The 18,481-nt window shown below is 29.4% G+C and overlaps 2 protein-coding genes across 2 annotated transcripts; both read left to right on the top strand.

The window, feature by feature from the left end:
- The first annotated feature begins 206 nt into the window (after nucleotides 1-206).
- On the top strand, nucleotides 207-1,016 carry LOC132918342 (uncharacterized). Its single transcript, XM_060979530.1, has 2 exons — nucleotides 207-644; nucleotides 702-1,016. Exons 1-2 carry the CDS (start codon nucleotides 290-292, stop codon nucleotides 830-832), a joined length of 486 nt encoding a protein of 161 aa, XP_060835513.1. The 5' UTR covers nucleotides 207-289; the 3' UTR covers nucleotides 833-1,016.
- Nucleotides 1,017-12,845: 11,829 nt separating this feature from the next.
- On the top strand, nucleotides 12,846-14,762 carry LOC132917592 (DNA repair protein RecN-like). Its single transcript, XM_060978398.1, has 2 exons — nucleotides 12,846-12,890; nucleotides 14,308-14,762. The coding sequence occupies exon 2, from the start codon at nucleotides 14,377-14,379 to the stop codon at nucleotides 14,743-14,745; it is 369 nt and encodes a 122-aa protein (XP_060834381.1). The 5' UTR covers nucleotides 12,846-12,890; nucleotides 14,308-14,376; the 3' UTR covers nucleotides 14,746-14,762.
- The last annotated feature ends 3,719 nt before the right edge of the window (nucleotides 14,763-18,481 follow it).

The following is an 18,481-nucleotide window of genomic DNA, read 5'->3' on the forward strand; positions in this document are numbered from 1 at the left end:
GTTAGTCGATGGGACTTTTAAAACGGTACCTTCACTTTTTTATCAGTTATTCACTATTCATGTACTTATTCAACAAGGTGACCAAACAGTTAGTCCTACCATTTATGCATTATTAACCGATAAATCTCAATCAACATATACACGTTTTCTTAAATATTTATTAGAAATAAAACCATCTTTAAATCCTTTATCGGTAATAATGGACTTTGAACATGCCTCAATCAATGCATTCAAAATTGTTTTTCCACACGCTGAACAACAAGGTTGTTTTTTTCATTTTTCTAAATGTATGTGGCGACAAATTCAAAATGTTGGTCTAGTCGAAAATTATATTAATAATGCTAACTTTGCTCTTCATATTCGTATGTTAGCTGCTTTGGCCTATGTTCCACCAGATAACGTTATTAATGCATACGAAGAAATTTTAGAAACACAATTTTATGTTGAAAATGAAGACCTGGTAATGCCATTCTTGGATTATTTCGAGGATAACTGGGTAGGAAAAATAACAGGAAGACGAAAAACTCGACGACAACCAAGACATCCTATTGATATTTGGAATTGTCACTATTCAGCCAAAAATGGTCTTCCAACAACAAACAACGCTGTTGAAGGATGGCACAGAGGATTTACATCTGTTATTGGTTCGTATTATTTTATTAACAATTAGTATCTTTAGTAATAGAATACATATTCTTTAGGAGCAAGCCACCCTAATATATGGAAATTCATGGATGGAATTAAGAAAGTTCAAAACATAGAAGAATTAAAACGAGAGCAGTATAATGCTGGAGAACAACCACAGAAAAAAAAAAAAGTACAAGGACTGTAATAAAAGAATTCATGCATTAGTTACAAATTATAATACTAATGAGAATAAGAACTTCATAAAAGGTATAGCATATAATTTGTCACTGAATGCCTAGATATAATTATAATTAAGTTGAATATAATTATTTTATTTAAAATTATTATTATTACTACTATAAGTACTTATTATTAGAACTTAACGATATTATAATTATAATGAATGTAATTTAATCTCATTTATAAACTATTTTTATCCATTTTTTATTGTAATAAATATGTTTGATTTTCGCTATTATGTATTTTCGCTTTTTTTTATAATTCGCTATTTTTATTTTCGCTATTATCAATTCGCGATTTTTACATTCGCGGTAATTGTTTCGCTATTTTGGCCGGATACCAAATATAAAATATAAATATATGCCGTACCACACTGGTGACGAAACAGAATAATAATAATAAAAACAAATAACAAATAAAAACATTTATGTACGACCTGATAACAGCTGATGGCAGGCGTTGGTGATGACCGTTGTCTCGGCACATCGATGGAACAATAAGCAGGAACCGACCAGACGGCGACACTTCACCGAACGTCGGTTGGGCAACACGTGTCATTGACTGCGTATGCGTACGGGGGTTTTATACAACAACAACTTTGAATCGCGGACACAAGATTAAAATAGTTGAATGCGATTGACTGGATTCCGACGTTAAATATTGTATAATACGACGAAAACAACAATCAATCGTGTTCGCGCTTCGTCGAACAAACGGAAAGCACTTGGTCGCGAACGGCTTCGGTCGCACTGCGAGAATTCAGACGGGCGATGGCACGAAACGAAAAAGGCTATTTGCTTGGCGCAAAAGCCAGAACAAAATAAAAATAATAGATCGTGGACACGGCACGTGTGCGGCACGGCGATGAGCGCGAGAGCTCGGATGCACGTAAACCAAGGGCGGAATACGGTTTTGCGAAGACGAACGAAGAAAAATGGACTGATCCGCTAGACGGACGGCAAAAGATAAAAGACGCGGCGGCGGCGGCAGTGGGCAACAGCGGTCATCGGCTAGACCGCGACGGTACAACGGTATACTCCGGAGGGACAAAGTTTACATGGAGCGGTGTCTGTTGTACATCGCCAGGGTGGCAAACGTTACGACGCAGGACTTGTCGCCGTACCAAATTAAAATATGAAAAGTGTATCAAACAGTTATTAATAGTAATACTTAAGTATGTTTATTTAAAATATATATTGTATAGATTTTCGTAACCTCATGCACTCGGGGTTAGTCACTTTTATATAAAATAGGAAAAGAAATATGTTAAATATAAACATTTTTATTCAAACCTTTTCATTTGACTTCTAGTGTCCCCAGAGGTCACGTATTTCATTGCTTTTATTTAACTTGTTCGTAAATGATATAAATTTGCCAATTCGCGAGGTATGTCATTATTATATGGCGACGACTTTATTGTGAGTTATATAACATTGTATTATGCAAATGAGGACGGCGTGTTACCTGCTCGCAGTTTAACACGGCCGCCGCAATTTCGATCAGTCTAAATCGTAACGTCGTTATTGTACGCATTGTTAACGCGAACCAAATTTATTGTCGTGGACGCGAATCGCCACTTATTTTATACTTATTGCGTGGGCGCGAATCGCCATCTATTTTGTATATATTTTTATTATTGTGCCGGCGCAAATCGCCACATTTTTATTATTATTTTATTGGCGCTAATCGCCGCATTTTTATTATTATTTTATTTATTGTTTGTGTGTGTGTAATTATTATATAGCTGTATAGGTAGCGGCTGGCCAGCAATGAACCGTCAATTTTGTGAGTTTTTTAATTAATTTATTATTATTGGCATTGCATTTGTTATAATTTATATTGAGCCAAAGGGGCTATATTTCTATACATTAATATTTTATTTAAGCAATTGTATAAGAAATAGCTGAAATAGCTGCATATAATATTATATTATTTACATTTTTACCTGTTGGGCCAAAAGGGCAGTAATTTATTATTGATTATTGTTTTATTATACAACATATTTTTTATTATTCACATTTGAGTTACCATCATTTATATTGAGTTACCTTTTTATCATTAATTTTAAGTATACACACACATAAACACATATACACACATACATACATCACCCACATACTAGCACTCACAGGTTTTGCTCGGCGACCCTGTCCAACTCCTGTTGAGTGCTATCCACACATATATACATTTACACAGGTCGGTCGGTGTGTGAGTGGAGCGCACGGTAAAGTTTGGTAACTGGGCGCGAGTATTAATATTATACGCTCCCGGCCCGTACAACAGTAATTCATTGTTTAAATATGATTTTCAATTCATTCATATTTTAATAACAAATCAAGGTATACATAATTAATACAAATAAAAAAAAAAATCAATTATCTTCAAACAAAATAAAGGCTAACAACATAATAAATTTTGATTATAAAAAATGCTGTAAATGTATGAAACAAAAAATTATTTTCAGAAAAAAATTTGCTATTCGGGCTAACAGTTGGTATAATGAGAAATTTTATAAATGAAAGAAAAATGAAAATTTGAACTAGAATAACAAGTAAACAATAATAACATTAATAACAATGATAAAAAAAAAGGAAAAAAGCATCGACAGGACTACACGAAACTAGTCGGGGATACGAGATGGCTATTCGGTGCAAAAAAACAATGTGTTACAGGCTACTGGTCGCCTCCGCAACATTTTCCGACCGGCCCACTAACAGACGAGTGTCACGAGATCGTTTCGTTCGGCTCCACGATACGACGACCACTAGACGGCAAGGCTAGGCCGCGGGAGCGATGATTGACGTCGAGCGGCTAGTGCGCGATGTCATGCGCGCGTCAGACGGCAGTGCAGACGACGACTCTTAGACGGGCGACGGAGACCAAAACGGCACAAGGTGAGTGAAGATTTGAGCCTGCGGAATCAGCAGGAACCAGATGGATGCGATCTGGCCGGCTTCGGTTCGCCTCACGACGAAAAAGAGGGTAAACGGACAGTTTGTACTATCTATTGTTTGAGTTGCACTCGCGGACACTTTGTACGGTGATAATAAATTGATGGAAATCGATCGCGGACACTTTGTACGGTGATAATAAATTGGTAAAATTCGATCGCGGGCGTTTTTTACGGGTAAATGGTGGTGTTTTTATTTTGAATATTTTTGCATATTTTGGATAAAATGCATATTATTGCAAATATTGAATAAAATGAATATTATTGCGAAAAATGCATGTTTTATAGTATATTTCGTATTTAATTCTAGCCCTGCTGATTAAAGTATAAAACTTGGTTTTTTTGTCAACATAAATTTTCTAAATTTTCAAACATAAAATTATAAATATTTCCACTAGATATTGAATGTGAGCTATAAATTGTATTTATCAATTGTATTATATTAAGACAAACAGCCAAATCACTGATGTATTTTAATAATTTTTAATAAATAAATAATTTTTTTTGTAACTATATTTTTGTGTTTATCTTATAACAATTTAAATACATATTTTTGCATATTTTGGTAAATTAACTGCATATTTTACAATTTTTTATTGTATACAAATCCTAGCCCTGATTATTATTATTATTATTTATGTATGTTAACATTGTTAACAACCTCTGTCATTCGCGGTAGCAGCCGGAGCAACGCGCCGCCGGATACTGGGAAACGCACAGTTTCCACGAGTCCGGCGCCGCTGACGTCCGTGTTCCTAGCTCAAAACAATATATCGTCACTAACCTCGTGCCAAAAAGTCTCCACCGACTCCGTCGTAACGAGCCGTCGCCTGCGCCACCGTATGATGCATACAAGAGGTACCAAGGGGGCGGGATCGTTGCCTGCGTAGGTACCACTAGCCGTTCGTCGTCGTCAACATCCACCATCGTTCTGCACACGTACCGAAAGCTGCCGGGCGCCCGCCAAACCGTCGTAGTGATTGACCGCATCGGCGAACGAACTCACGACGACCGTGACACCCGCCTGTCCATGAGTGGTCGGAAAACGTGCTCGCGCAACATGCCGCCGCGCACCGTCTGTGCTCTGATTTCTCTTTACCTGATTTTGCAGATCTTGCACGCTACAATGTTTTAAATCAATCGCGAGTACCCTTCCATCTTAAAAATTCGAATATTTATTTGATAAAAAACAGCATAAATCGAACAGGTGCCGTGGACGGCCGTAATATAAATTTTAAAGCTTGATTATTTTGTTTTTTCTTGCGCTATAACTGTTTCGGTAACCCTTCTTACGATTCTTGTAAAGTATCAAAGTTGAAAAATAAATCCTTCACCGAGAAAACTTGCAAAACAGTTTTTTTCAAAAAAATAGCTTTTACAGTACTTAGGTGGTTAATATTTGGATTTTTCAGATTTTTTTGATATATAAAGATAGTCCGACGGTTCCTCTTGCACGCTACAATGTTTTCAAATCAATCGCGAGTACCCTTCCATCTTAAAAATTCGAATATTTAGTATTTTTGATAAAAAACAGCAAAATTCGAACAGCTGCCGTGGCCGGCCGTAATGTAAATTTAAAATTTCGATTATTTCGTTTTTTCTTGCGCGATACCTGTTTCGGTAACCCTTCTTACGATTCGTGTAAAGTATCAAAGTTGAAAAATAAATCCTTCACCGAGAAAACTTGCAAAACAGTTTTTTTCAAAAAAATAGCTTTTACAGTACTTAGGTGGTTAATATTTGGATTTTTCAGATTATTTTGATATATAAAGATAGTCCGACGGTTTATCTTGCACGCTACAATGTTTTAAATCAATCGCGAGTACCCTTCCATCATAAAAATTCGAATATTTATTTGATAAAAAACAGCAAAAATCGAACAGGTGCCGTGGCCGGCCGTAATGTAAATTAAAAATAAAAGAGTGATTCTTTTATCATTATAGCTTAGCTATATTGTCTTTTATTTTTATATTTTTCTATATTGTAATATGTATTACTATTTTTTCTACCCGATTTATCAATACATTTTTGTTAGCCAACGTTTTTGGATAAATTTTTATAATTTAATTTTGTTGTAGTTGTAATGATTTTAACGAATTTCAGGATAAACTACCCCACACCAAATATCTATATTGAAAAATCGCCCGATATAAGACTAAATATATATTTTGCGTTATATTTAAATACAAGATATTATCTTATAAATTTCATTTTATACATTTTAATATTCTGATACCGTATGGAGATATTAGGTAATCCATTTATTGTAGTGTAAGAATCAATAAGAAGCTACTAGACTACTAGAGAACCGATTTAATACTCACAAACCATTAAGAATTAACACTTCAACCTTGCATGGAAATCTCTGCAGAAAATTTAGCAATTCATTTAAATAAGCTGATTGACAATCAAATCATCACATGAGAGAGTAATTTGTATAATCGTAGTCAGAAAGCAAAACGTTTTGACTTCACTCTTATTAAAACAATAGAAAATCATATTCAAATAAAAATTCTTTAATTAGATTAGCTGATACATGAAGGCTTCAACGGAATAAATATAATAATTACTAGAAAATCTTGCTGATGGTATCAGAATAAGAGTTTAGCAACAGGAAGCTTTTTGCTTGGACCAAATAAATTCTGATGAAAACTTATTATTGTCCAACTGTTACAAATATTCCAATTTATTCTTTTTAAAGAAAGATAACATCATTGCAATTACAGCAGTATCTCATAGTAAGATTAGATCATTTGAAGTGGTGTGCCAAATTAACAAGAAATGATATCCCCTATCTCAAAGATATCGATAAGAGATAATGGAATAAAAGGATACCCTATAGAACTTCCCTAAAGGAAGTATCCAGTGTTTCATTGTGGATTTATCCACTCTAGTTATCTCCAAGAAACCAAATGTTAACTCAAATGTTTCATTTCTTCACTAATCTTAAATTGAAACATAACTAAGATCCTAAACCAAAATACAACACAGATATGGCTATTACAAAGCCTATAGAGCGCTAAAAAACTCTGCACGGAGTGGCGGATTAGTCAAGTCGGTTATAATAACCGGGTTATTCACACCTAGGTTGTGTTCTGGATGTAGTCAAATGGAAAACTTTTCCGCTAAATGCTGCGTGAATTAACTATTAGGATAAAGCTATTGAAATAATCCTTTTTACTCGAAGTAACCTTAAATCAACTTGGCAATATGAATAAGAACTTTAGAAACTGATATTATCGTATGTTATAATCGTATAATAAAAGTAGGTTAAATGGTAAAATTTTAGTAAAACTCAATTAATTATAAGTTATAATATAAATTTACCACACTTCTGCTGAAATTAAATGCTAACTGTTCAAACGGTTTCTTAATATTCAATTCATATTCCCCTGATTTCTAGAAGAAAATGTACGATATTTCATTCCATTACATTTGTTTGTCACGATATCCGATTTAAATAAATGCGGATGTATCTCAGCTGTTTTTTTTCGTGGGGGGGGGATATTCTACTCAGGCCAGTCAATAGGGGAGAGGAAATGTAGGATTCCTCCCGAGCCCGAAAAAAGCCACCGTAATTAATTATATAAATCGAACAATTTTTTTTTGCTTATTTACAAATTTTAGCTAACGGTATGTTAACCAAATGATAAAATAATCAAAATAATAAATAATCAAATCTCTATGGTGGCTCCTGGAATAAATAGTAATAGGGGCCTTTAAGTATTTTCCTCCCGGGCCTAAACTTTTCTCTCTACGGCCCTGATTCTACTACCAATTCAATATATAAATATATAATTATAAAATATCCGTAAAGTGGACTGTATAAGATTTATTATGTATATCAAAATAATAATTAGGAACTATATTATATACACGAGAACGACTTAAAAATATGTTAGTTCTAACGCCAAATACAAATAAAAGTAATTTAAAACAATAAATAATCACAAATATAATATCAGCAATACAAATGTATATGTATATACATAAAAACACACACAATATTGATCACAACAATTGTGTGATAATAAAAAAAAAAATGATATACAAATGAGTGATGATACAACTGACCTGATTATCTAGTTATGGACTGTACACGGCGATTTGATTTTACGTACTAGCCGGCGAAAAGAAGATTAAAATTTATTCTAAGACGGGTGTCCAATGATACATAATAATATGTGAATATGTCCCTTAATTCGCGCATGCAATAATAAATAAAAAAAAAATTTGCGGCGGAAGGTGACAGCAGTATCATAATATATGATAACAACGCAAAACGCAGCCATTTTGTACGGTCGGGTAAAAATTAAGATAGTAGAACGCGGACACTTTGTACTATTATATATATTAAGTATGCATAAAATATAAACAAGTCATAATAGCATCTTTTTGAAACGAAACTCTCCTTGGAATTCTTATAAGAAACAAAAATCCAATGCTGGTGTCAATAATAAATTATTAAATTTAAGTAACTATCATCAAAAAAAGAAAATAATAAGTCTTGAACTTTTAAATTCCCTACCTGAATTGACTATATTGTATTCGAGTATACGACATAATATGTAGTTTTTAACTATTTTTTCAATATTATTGTTTATTTATACTGTACACGTTTTTAATTTACTTTTTAACATACATTTTGATAATATATAGTAAAAAAATAAAAAACTGATTATTTTAACTTGTTAATATACTATATTTTTTAACGTTTTTAAATTTGTAATATCGATGAATTTTTATTCAATTTTTACATTAATACATTATATATACTTACTACTTAGGTAGTTAGGTGTATAATTTATATTTACAATATGTACTTTTTGTATATGATAGCAATTAGCAGTACAAAGTGTCCGCATTTTAAAATGAATATTTTTACCCGATCGTACAAAGTGCCCACGTTAAGCGGTTTAAACAATAGACCGTACAAAGTGAACGTTTTCCATAAACGATGGATGACAATAAAATATAAGAAACGACTGTAAAGGCGGTCATACGCGCTACACGGCACCACAATAATAAAACACGACGTTAACCTCACGGTTTTTTAAAATTACGCTATGTACGCACTTCGCGATGAAACGAAAGAGACGACACTCACACGGTCACAGCCCACGAAAGAAGAACTTTTTTTTATCAGTACGTTTACAACGAAGTCTCGTTGATTATTGGTGTTAAAGAGTTGGATGTAATTCGTATTAGACGCGATTAAAAGTTAAATCTCAAACTATAACTATATAAATTACGCTAAGCTATTTTTGGTTTACAAAAAATTCTCATCTTCTGACCAGTGTCTGTCAACCACTAAACCGTCATCCGCAGACCGTACTACTGTATATATTGTATAACATAACTAGGTATTTGTCTATCTATACATTCTATAGAATCTATACTGTACATTGGAACATTTTTTTATAACTGTTTAAAGTTCAAATTTTGTATAACATATTTTTAAACGGAAAACATAGTTATTACTTTCTGGCTAAAAATTTATAAAATTTTGAATTTAAATACCAAAGACTTGAAAAAATGTAATAAATAATTCTTCATAGGAGTTTTTTATTTTTAAAAATTAAGTAGGTTTAACAGACAACACTAAAATATATTTACTACAATTCGATTATTAAATTATCAATTTATAAACAGTTAACTTAATGTATTGCATAGATAAATATAATATATTAATAATGTAATGAGTGTATAGTAATATTTGACTGGGATAGGAAATGTTGAAAAATGATTCCACCCCACTATCATAGAAATGATTATCCATCGACATTACTCCAACGCCGTTCTTCAATGACGATAAAATAATAATAATAATACATTATTTATTCATTATTTTTTATTTCATTTTATAAACCGTACGATCGGTCGTCATAGTGTTATATTATGTTTATGGTTTAACGTATTTACTATTACTCACGATTTAATATTTACTAGGTATTTTGACGGTCATATCGAAATATTCGAAATCGAAAACGAATACTGCTACTGTTTAATCGTCTCGTTCGCTCCGTAATTTTCGTGTACTTTACAAACGCACAAATAATACGAATGAACATTCAATACGTGCATATTAATTAATTAATATTCACAAACCTGATATTTTGAAATCGAAATGGACAATTTCGAATCTACTTTTCTACGTTGGGTAAGTTAGTCGAATGTTAATAGTGTTTTTTCTCATCTTTTAGGTTCAAAATTGATAGTTTGAATTTAGACAGAATTCATATAATCTAGACTCGAAAAAATAAGTTTTCATTCTCGCTATACATATACGTAATAACATATACAATTATTTGTTTTTATTGAGCCTATAATTGATTTTTACTATTTTATGCATACCTATTATACCTACATAAGTACTTGGCATAAATACCTGCACAACCTTAACACTATTGTCATATTACAATAATGTTTTGGCTACTAAGTATAATAGTATAAAGTTTATACTATAAACTAATCAATTTATTTAATTTTCTTATCAATTTAAATTTTATTAATTGTTGTTTCTGATTTGTGTTGCTGATCTTATTTTATATAATATTAACTTAATTAATTAAAAAAAATTGTCTATACAAGACTAAGAAGTCCCCTTTTTACACTAAAAATAAACATTAGAGGCGTATATTTCCGTTACAGTTTATACACAAAATATGTATCTAAGGTAAAGAAATGCAAATTCAGTGATAACTTGATTTTGTCAAACATTGAACATGTTCCCTTTTTGCAATTAGTGATTCATATAGTGTTATTTGATAAAAATTATAATTTATAAATTATAAAAAATTATATACCAGTTATCTTTATTATATAATATTATATTTAATAATTTTCAGATATGTTTGTTTGACAAATTTAAAGACAATGAATACTCAAGGTTAGGTAATAAATTAGAAGATAAAGATAAAATAATACAACTACTGAAAGATGAAATCAAAGAATATTTCAAACCAAATACGTCTCCAGAAAATAATAAAACAGATAATACATTAATTATAAAAAAATTAAATAGAGACAAAATAGATTTAGAGATGAATTGTAATGAATTAAAACAGCAAATAATAGAACTTGATAAAAAACATAAAGAGCTTAATGGAAATGTATGTAAATTATGATTAATTATAAACTGTCTTTCAGGACTATCAATTGTGGCTTTGAAGTTGATACACGTATGGCCCAACTAATATCTTAAAGTGTTCACATAAACAAAAATCCCACATTAATTTTTGATCAACAATTTTCTAATAAGGTTATAGTTTTATATTATGCAGTAGGTATAAGTTTATTGGAATTGTGGCTAAATTTTTTTTGATTTAGATTTATTGAAACAAAATTTAAGTAATATTGCATACAGTTTTCCTTTTTTTTATAATCTGGGGAATAGTTACTGAATGCTCAACAAAAACACTATTCTAATTTATCATAAGAAAATGTAACTCAGTATTTAGATTTTATAACTTTAATGTGAAAAAATGACCACACAAATAGATAAATCTGAAACATGTATAGTTACATACATAACATATTTCTACATTACATTTTTATTAAATGCATAACAAATAACAATAATTTCTAACACAGAAAGTTCGACTTTGAAATCAATCAACTGTTAAGCCTACCCCTGGTATATTAAATAGTGGGTACTTTTCTGATATACTATTTAAATTATGACTGTTATTGTGACTACTGTGGTTTCAATTTAAAAATGGTCATGATACAAAACTATATTCTGATTATAATATTAAAAAGTCAGCTTTTTTACTTTTTGACAGTTTCTTCCTTTCGTACAGTTAGAAGATTTATTTTTGCGTAGATCAGACAGGTACTACAATAATTTAGGAGAACTTTTCATTCTCAGTAGTAAGGTATAAATTGGAGGATATAAAAATAATGTTAACTTAGATTAAAATGTATTATGCAAGCACCAAAATAATACAGGCAGAATACTTTCATAGCAATTAATTTTTGAAGAACTATATTATGAAAAAAAAAAGAGTTGAATAATCATTAATGCATTGACGGATAATCAATTATTAATTACGATTTTATTCGGTATATTTTTAAATAATAGGAATATTTTAAAGTATTCTATATTTCTATGTGTTTGAACAATAAGAACAATGAAAAAGAACTGCTGTACTATATAACGCTCTTGAGAATTTTGAATCAAAACGTGATATAAACAGCCCTAAAATAAAATTAAAGATCAAAAATTAATTCGAGATTTTTGTTTTAAATTCTTTGGTGACGTACTGATTTTTTTTTTTGCGTAGATTTTCTTACCAAAATATACGATCAGACTTATTATTGATAACTAAATATATAATGTTGCATTATAATAATACTACATGAGTATTATTTAGTGTTTCTGTATAAAGTGTTGTGATTTTATAACTAATTTATTATTATTTTTGTTTTTAGTTTGAAACAAAAACTTCAGATTATAATAAACTTATTTTAATGTTTGATAATATTGAAAGTGAAAATATAATGTTAAAAAAGAACTTAAAATTATTTGAAGAGACCATACAAGCAAAAGACACAGAAATAACTGTAAGTTTAAAAATAACTTGATGCCATACTTTTAAAAACGTATTATTGTTATTAATATTTATTATTTTTTTTTAATATTATTTATTTCTATATGATAGAGTTTAGTAGGCCATAATAAAAAATATTGTTTGTATGTATTTAAAATCTGTCAAGTCATATTACAGAAAAAATACTACTCTAAAAATGTAATTGTAAAACTTACAATTAGGTACTTCTTTGTTTGTTAGTCATCTCAAATTATAAATTTCAAACACTGTATATTCAATGAAGTATAATCATAAAATATTATGTTTAAAATATATAACTTTTTTCATTTTAGTCTCTAAAAGATCAATTATGTAATAAACCAATTACAAATAATCAAACAAATATAAGTGGTCAGGAATCCAATTCTATGCCTTCAAGTATATTATTTAATGAATTGAGTTGTCTAGAATTAGAAGAAATAACACATGACAAAGAAAAATACAGACATAAGTACAAATCAATAAAAAAAGAATTATCAAATGTAAGTATATCAATAAATGATTTTTATGATTATTTTTTTTTTGTATAAAATTTTAACTTTAAGTTTATACATTTAATATGACAACTGCTGCCTAATTAATACAGTAATATTGTCATATCAAAAACTCTCACAATGCTTCTTAATGATCGATATATTAGAATAATATAACACGCATTAGAATACTACGACGTAGAAATAAACAAATAATGAAAGTAGGGTAGCCATCGTACCTAGACGGTATTGCACTAGGCCTAAAAACCGCATTAACTTTAACCCTCAGCGCTGGGAGACACACCCTACGATGTATTAACCTAACTCAACTGAAAGAATATAATATAAAAACTATATCTGTTATATAATTATATTGACAGTCATATTTTTTAATCATAATTTGAGTTCCGGGAAACTAGACAACAGTTATAGCGATTGACCACCTGCGCGTGAGCAGAGCGTCACCGGACCTCATATTGGAAATAATCATCACACGTGCCTCCAGAAATGCGTAATAGCGTGAGAACGAATGACGCACTTAGGAATAGGCCAGAAGGGACATGGGTAGTAAGTCAAGGGACACTGACTATCAGAGGACTCTGGCAGACGTGATTTACCAGAGTTAGCGCAAGCACCTTCACGTCAGTCTACATCATAATTTAGTCATTTAGACTTAGAATATTTTCAATTAAAACAATAAACGACACTCTTAGTAATATTTTGACACGACCTGTGTTTTCGACAACCAGTTGTTGGCCCACTACAAAATAATAAAATTAAATACACCTAACATATTTTCTGGACACTATAACAATATAAATTTAATTCATGTTACCAATTTGTTGATGCTCAATTAAGAGGATGGTATACCAACATGTGTTGTTTCCATCTTATAAATGTACAACTATACAAATTTTTTATGTATTATCAAACTTAAATGTAAAAATATTATCTTGATAATCTAAATTTTTTTTATTTATATTCTAATTTTAAAGTGAAATAAATACTCTATTTTAATAGAAAATATACCAGTTCTGCACACCTTTCCCTTTCCACTGGAAAATAGCATGCAGAGATATTGTCTAGTTGCTTTTTTCATAAGACAAAAACGTTTTATCGCCTAGCGTATTAACTTTTAAAATAAAACATAATTTAGCTAAAAGCACGACTCTGATGAGTACAAAATTGCCATGTTGCATGTTTCTAACACCCGAAAAAGAAAAATATATGCATCCAACAAGAATAAATAAAACTAAAATAACAATATCTGTTTATTTAAAATATATTTCCAATATTTTAATTTATATCAGCTACCATACTGATGAAAGAACAAGTATTACTAAAATGGTCTAAAAATTAATTATCTGATAACTACTGTAATAATATCACATAATTGTATTTATTCTTTCTTTTAATGTTTTTATAGACTGAAATACATGTTGAAGAATTGAATGAGAAATTGAATGAATTAGAAACGCAAAAAAAATACTTAAAAATGGAATTAGATGTTTGTAACCTACAGCATGAGAACAGTGTACAAAAACTAAAAGTAGCACGTATAAGATTACAGGAATTTGAAGGACAGAATAATAATTTACAAGAAGAGGTGGAAATCTTGAACTTTTGTACACTTGAACAATTACATAAGATCAATATATTAACGAGTGAAAAAAATAATTTTGTAAATGAAACAAATATGCTCAAAGAACAATTTAGCCATAAGCAATCTGAAATGAATGAACAAATTAAACTAAAAAATGACTTAATTAAAGATATCTACCAGAAAATAAATAATTTAAAAAATATGAAAGTTGAATTGGAATCACTACTAAAGAAAGAAAAAAAAAATTATTTGAATTATTAATTTAAAAAAAATTAATTATATGTGTGATGTTAATTCTAATATTAAATTTTCAAGATGTTAATAAAACTATATTTATGTTTTATTAGTTATTTTTTTTTATTATTAAACAAAACTATCTGCGGCATCTGAGGCCATTGGACGTAACAATACATTTTACAATATTCATAATTTACATAATATTAATAATAAGAGAAAAAGGAAAAACATATAATAATATTATTAGAATAACCGGGCATATTATATTATACATTGTTATATACAATTACACTTACAACAACCGGCAAAAAATCCGGACAATAATGATAAAAATATTAAAAATGTACTGAAGCGTTTAACACCGAGTATGTTGCCAAGAAGTGGTGGCACACTCGGACGCACGTCGATATAAAAACGGCCTGGTGGTGTACGACATTTACGCGTCGCAACTCGAGCGGAGGCTGACAAACGGCCGAACGCAATCGAGGACGCATAAAAATAATACGGCGACCGATAAAGAAGCCGATCCAAATCGCAAAAGGTATTTTGCGATCGTACAAAAAGACAATGTCAGTGTAGGACGAAGGAGACATCTCACCATATATATATATAATATATATCCTGACTGTGGCTGTGGCCTCACCGGCCGGTAATTTGATTGGGATTACTGTTGACCACCGCAATGCTGACCTGTGAAACATTTTCGCCACCATCGTAACGTGCCACTATCACTGTAATATTTGGTACTGTAGTCGGGCAGCGTCTTTAACCGCGTTTTCACAGCTATAACCACTATGCCGAAAAAGTCTTTGGGTGGCCGAATAAAGTGCGTAGTTGACTTATACCGACATAATAAGCTTACTTATTGCGTCATTTGTACCGTGCAGGGTATACATTTGCTTATTTAAAATCTAATATTGTAGTAATTAGAACCACTTTATTAATTGATTGACCTGAAAAATTGATAGTATTTGCGCTTAAAGTGGCCTGTTTTATACGCCATGCGTAGTAAAAAAAAATTTAATGACGCAACTGACTTATTGCAGCATTTTCTCCATGTTGCAGTCGTTCTGTTCGACTATAACACACGAGGTCGATGCACAGACGACCAGCATAATATATGTGATGGCAATGCAAATATTGAAAATTACATACCAAGACGAATGGTGAATTGTTGGGCGGCTACACATTTTACGCACTAAAATGATATAATATGATTTTAAGTGTACAAATACACTCGTCACTCAATCAACACTAACTAAGTTTTAGTTATGTATAATATCATTTATTTTTTCAATACTTATAAAACTTTAAAACGATGATCATCTTCCAACAAAAAAGAACATAATTAGTACCTATAAGACCTAATATTCTTTTTCAAAAGACTTTTAACTAAAAATATCCATTCAGCTATATATTATTAATTAATAACTTATTATTATTTTATTTTTTTGTTACAATGTTTTATACTTAAAAAAAAATACAAGGAGTAAAGGAATATGATTATGGTGTAAAATAGATTGTTATTTTTATGTTTTTTAACAATTTAATTTTCTATACATTTAGAGACTTGGAGTAAAATTAGTTGTTTTTAAGATTTGTTAAAATTATTATCATATAATAAGTTATAACAATTAAGATTTTATTTTATTTTTTTATTTTTAAAGAATTATATTCAACACATAAAAACCAACATTTTGGGGTCTAACATTTTTTTAAGTATAAATATTGAAAATGTATAGTCATTAAACTTTATTCACCACTAAAATGTTTCTAATTTTATTTGAATAAGAACAAATGGACATAGCCGTTTGCAGGACGGGGGGACAATTGGACCTACAAAAAATATAAAGAAAATAAATAATAATATAATAGATCATCATCAAAATATATTAACCTAACCTAAAAATTGTTCAAAGTTATGACACTAGAACTTAAATATAATTTTTACGCGGAATCGCTCAACATATTTCTCTGCATTAAAATAAAATGTTGATCATCTTTTAATATTATTACATAAGATGGGTAATATAATTAATATAAATAACTATGTTTAACATTCAAACACTTTTTAGATATTTTAAACAATAAATATATTTTTTATATATTTTATAAACATTTTTATGTACTAGAATAAAATATAATTAGTATAAATAACTTTTTTTGATATCGTATTTTAATTATTGGCGTATCTATTATAATAAAACATTTGTTTTAAATATATTTTTAATTTTAATATTTTATACAGTGTCCCGTGAAGATTTACCCTTTGCGTAATCTCCTAAAATAATGGAGATATTATAACTCTGGTGGTTTTAATAAGATTCACAGAGACAAGAACTACAAATATTTCATGTTTTAATTTATTTTAATCTTTTGGTATAAAAGTTAAAAAATATAATTTTTATTTAATTATTTTCAAAAAAATTAAAGATAGCCATTTCATAGAGTTCATTTTTTATGAAAATATTGACATTTCAATATTTAAATTTTATTAATCTCCTGATTTTTAATATTTTTTCTAGTTTTGAAAAAACTGCGAATTATTTTATACGATAGTGGTATTGTATCAAACATGTAGCCCGCGAGCTAGTACAGCCGGTGAACTATAATAAAAAAATAAGTAAATTGTTTAGTTATTTCATTATTTGCACACAAATCAGTTTTGCAATTTTATTAGGGTATATCCAGCATTATAATACGTATTAGCGCCTAGCGGTGATTATTAAACAATTTATATGCTGTGATGGAAAATTTATAGTACTTTAAAAATGTGTGGTTTATACTGTAAAGCTCGGAAGTTGATTGACTAAAAAATTCAAGTATGACCTAAAATTGTTAAAAATATTCATATACAAGTTAATTAGTAAACATTACATTTTTACGTTTAAAAAGTACGAATATTTTTTAAATTTTAATCAGAATTATTTAAATTTAAATAAATTGTAAAATTCGACAAACATCATAAAATAATAAAAAATATTGTTATTTTTCAATCTTTTACCAGGTAGTGAAAATTGATTTAAAATGAACATAAATTATAAAAAAAATGATAACAATTAAAAATAGAATGGTGTGTTTTAATATGTAATATTATTTAATGTATATCTTAAACCAATGTTAGTATATATACTCGTACATGAATAGGAACTATTTTAATTTGGTTAATAATTGGTTTTTTGTGATAAATTAGATATAAATGTGTTTAGTTATATAAAAACAAAATAAATTAATAAATTGATAATATATTATATCTTAGTATACTATTATAAAGAGTTCTGTCATTATGTATGATGGGTGGTAAATTAAATAGATGTATATGCTATGACTAATTTGAATTAGGTAATGTCGTATTAAATAATTTAATTAATCAGACCGCTCATATCCCTGTGTTTAAAACTTTTAAATACAATGATTTGGTAATTATTTATAAAACGTAAACTCAATAGATACCTACAGATATGTGTTGATTGTTCAATTTATCCTAATATAGTAAAATGTTAGTATTATGTATAGAATATATTATACATAATATTAATAGGTAATTCTTAAATTAGAGAAAATTGTATACGCTTGATTTCAAATCCAATTTATATTTAATAATAACCAGTTGTAAAGACTTAGTATAATCAGCATTTAAACTAATGTTTTTCTTATGTTAATATAAATAATTGATAATTACTACTGTTCCTAAAATAACATGTTCTATTCGTGTTTATGAGAGTACGTCAGTACCTCTACCTGTATAATATGGTTGTAT

Source organism: Rhopalosiphum padi, chromosome 1 (assembly GCF_020882245.1).
Source record: "Rhopalosiphum padi isolate XX-2018 chromosome 1, ASM2088224v1, whole genome shotgun sequence".
Classification (NCBI taxonomy): domain Eukaryota; kingdom Metazoa; phylum Arthropoda; class Insecta; order Hemiptera; family Aphididae; genus Rhopalosiphum; species Rhopalosiphum padi.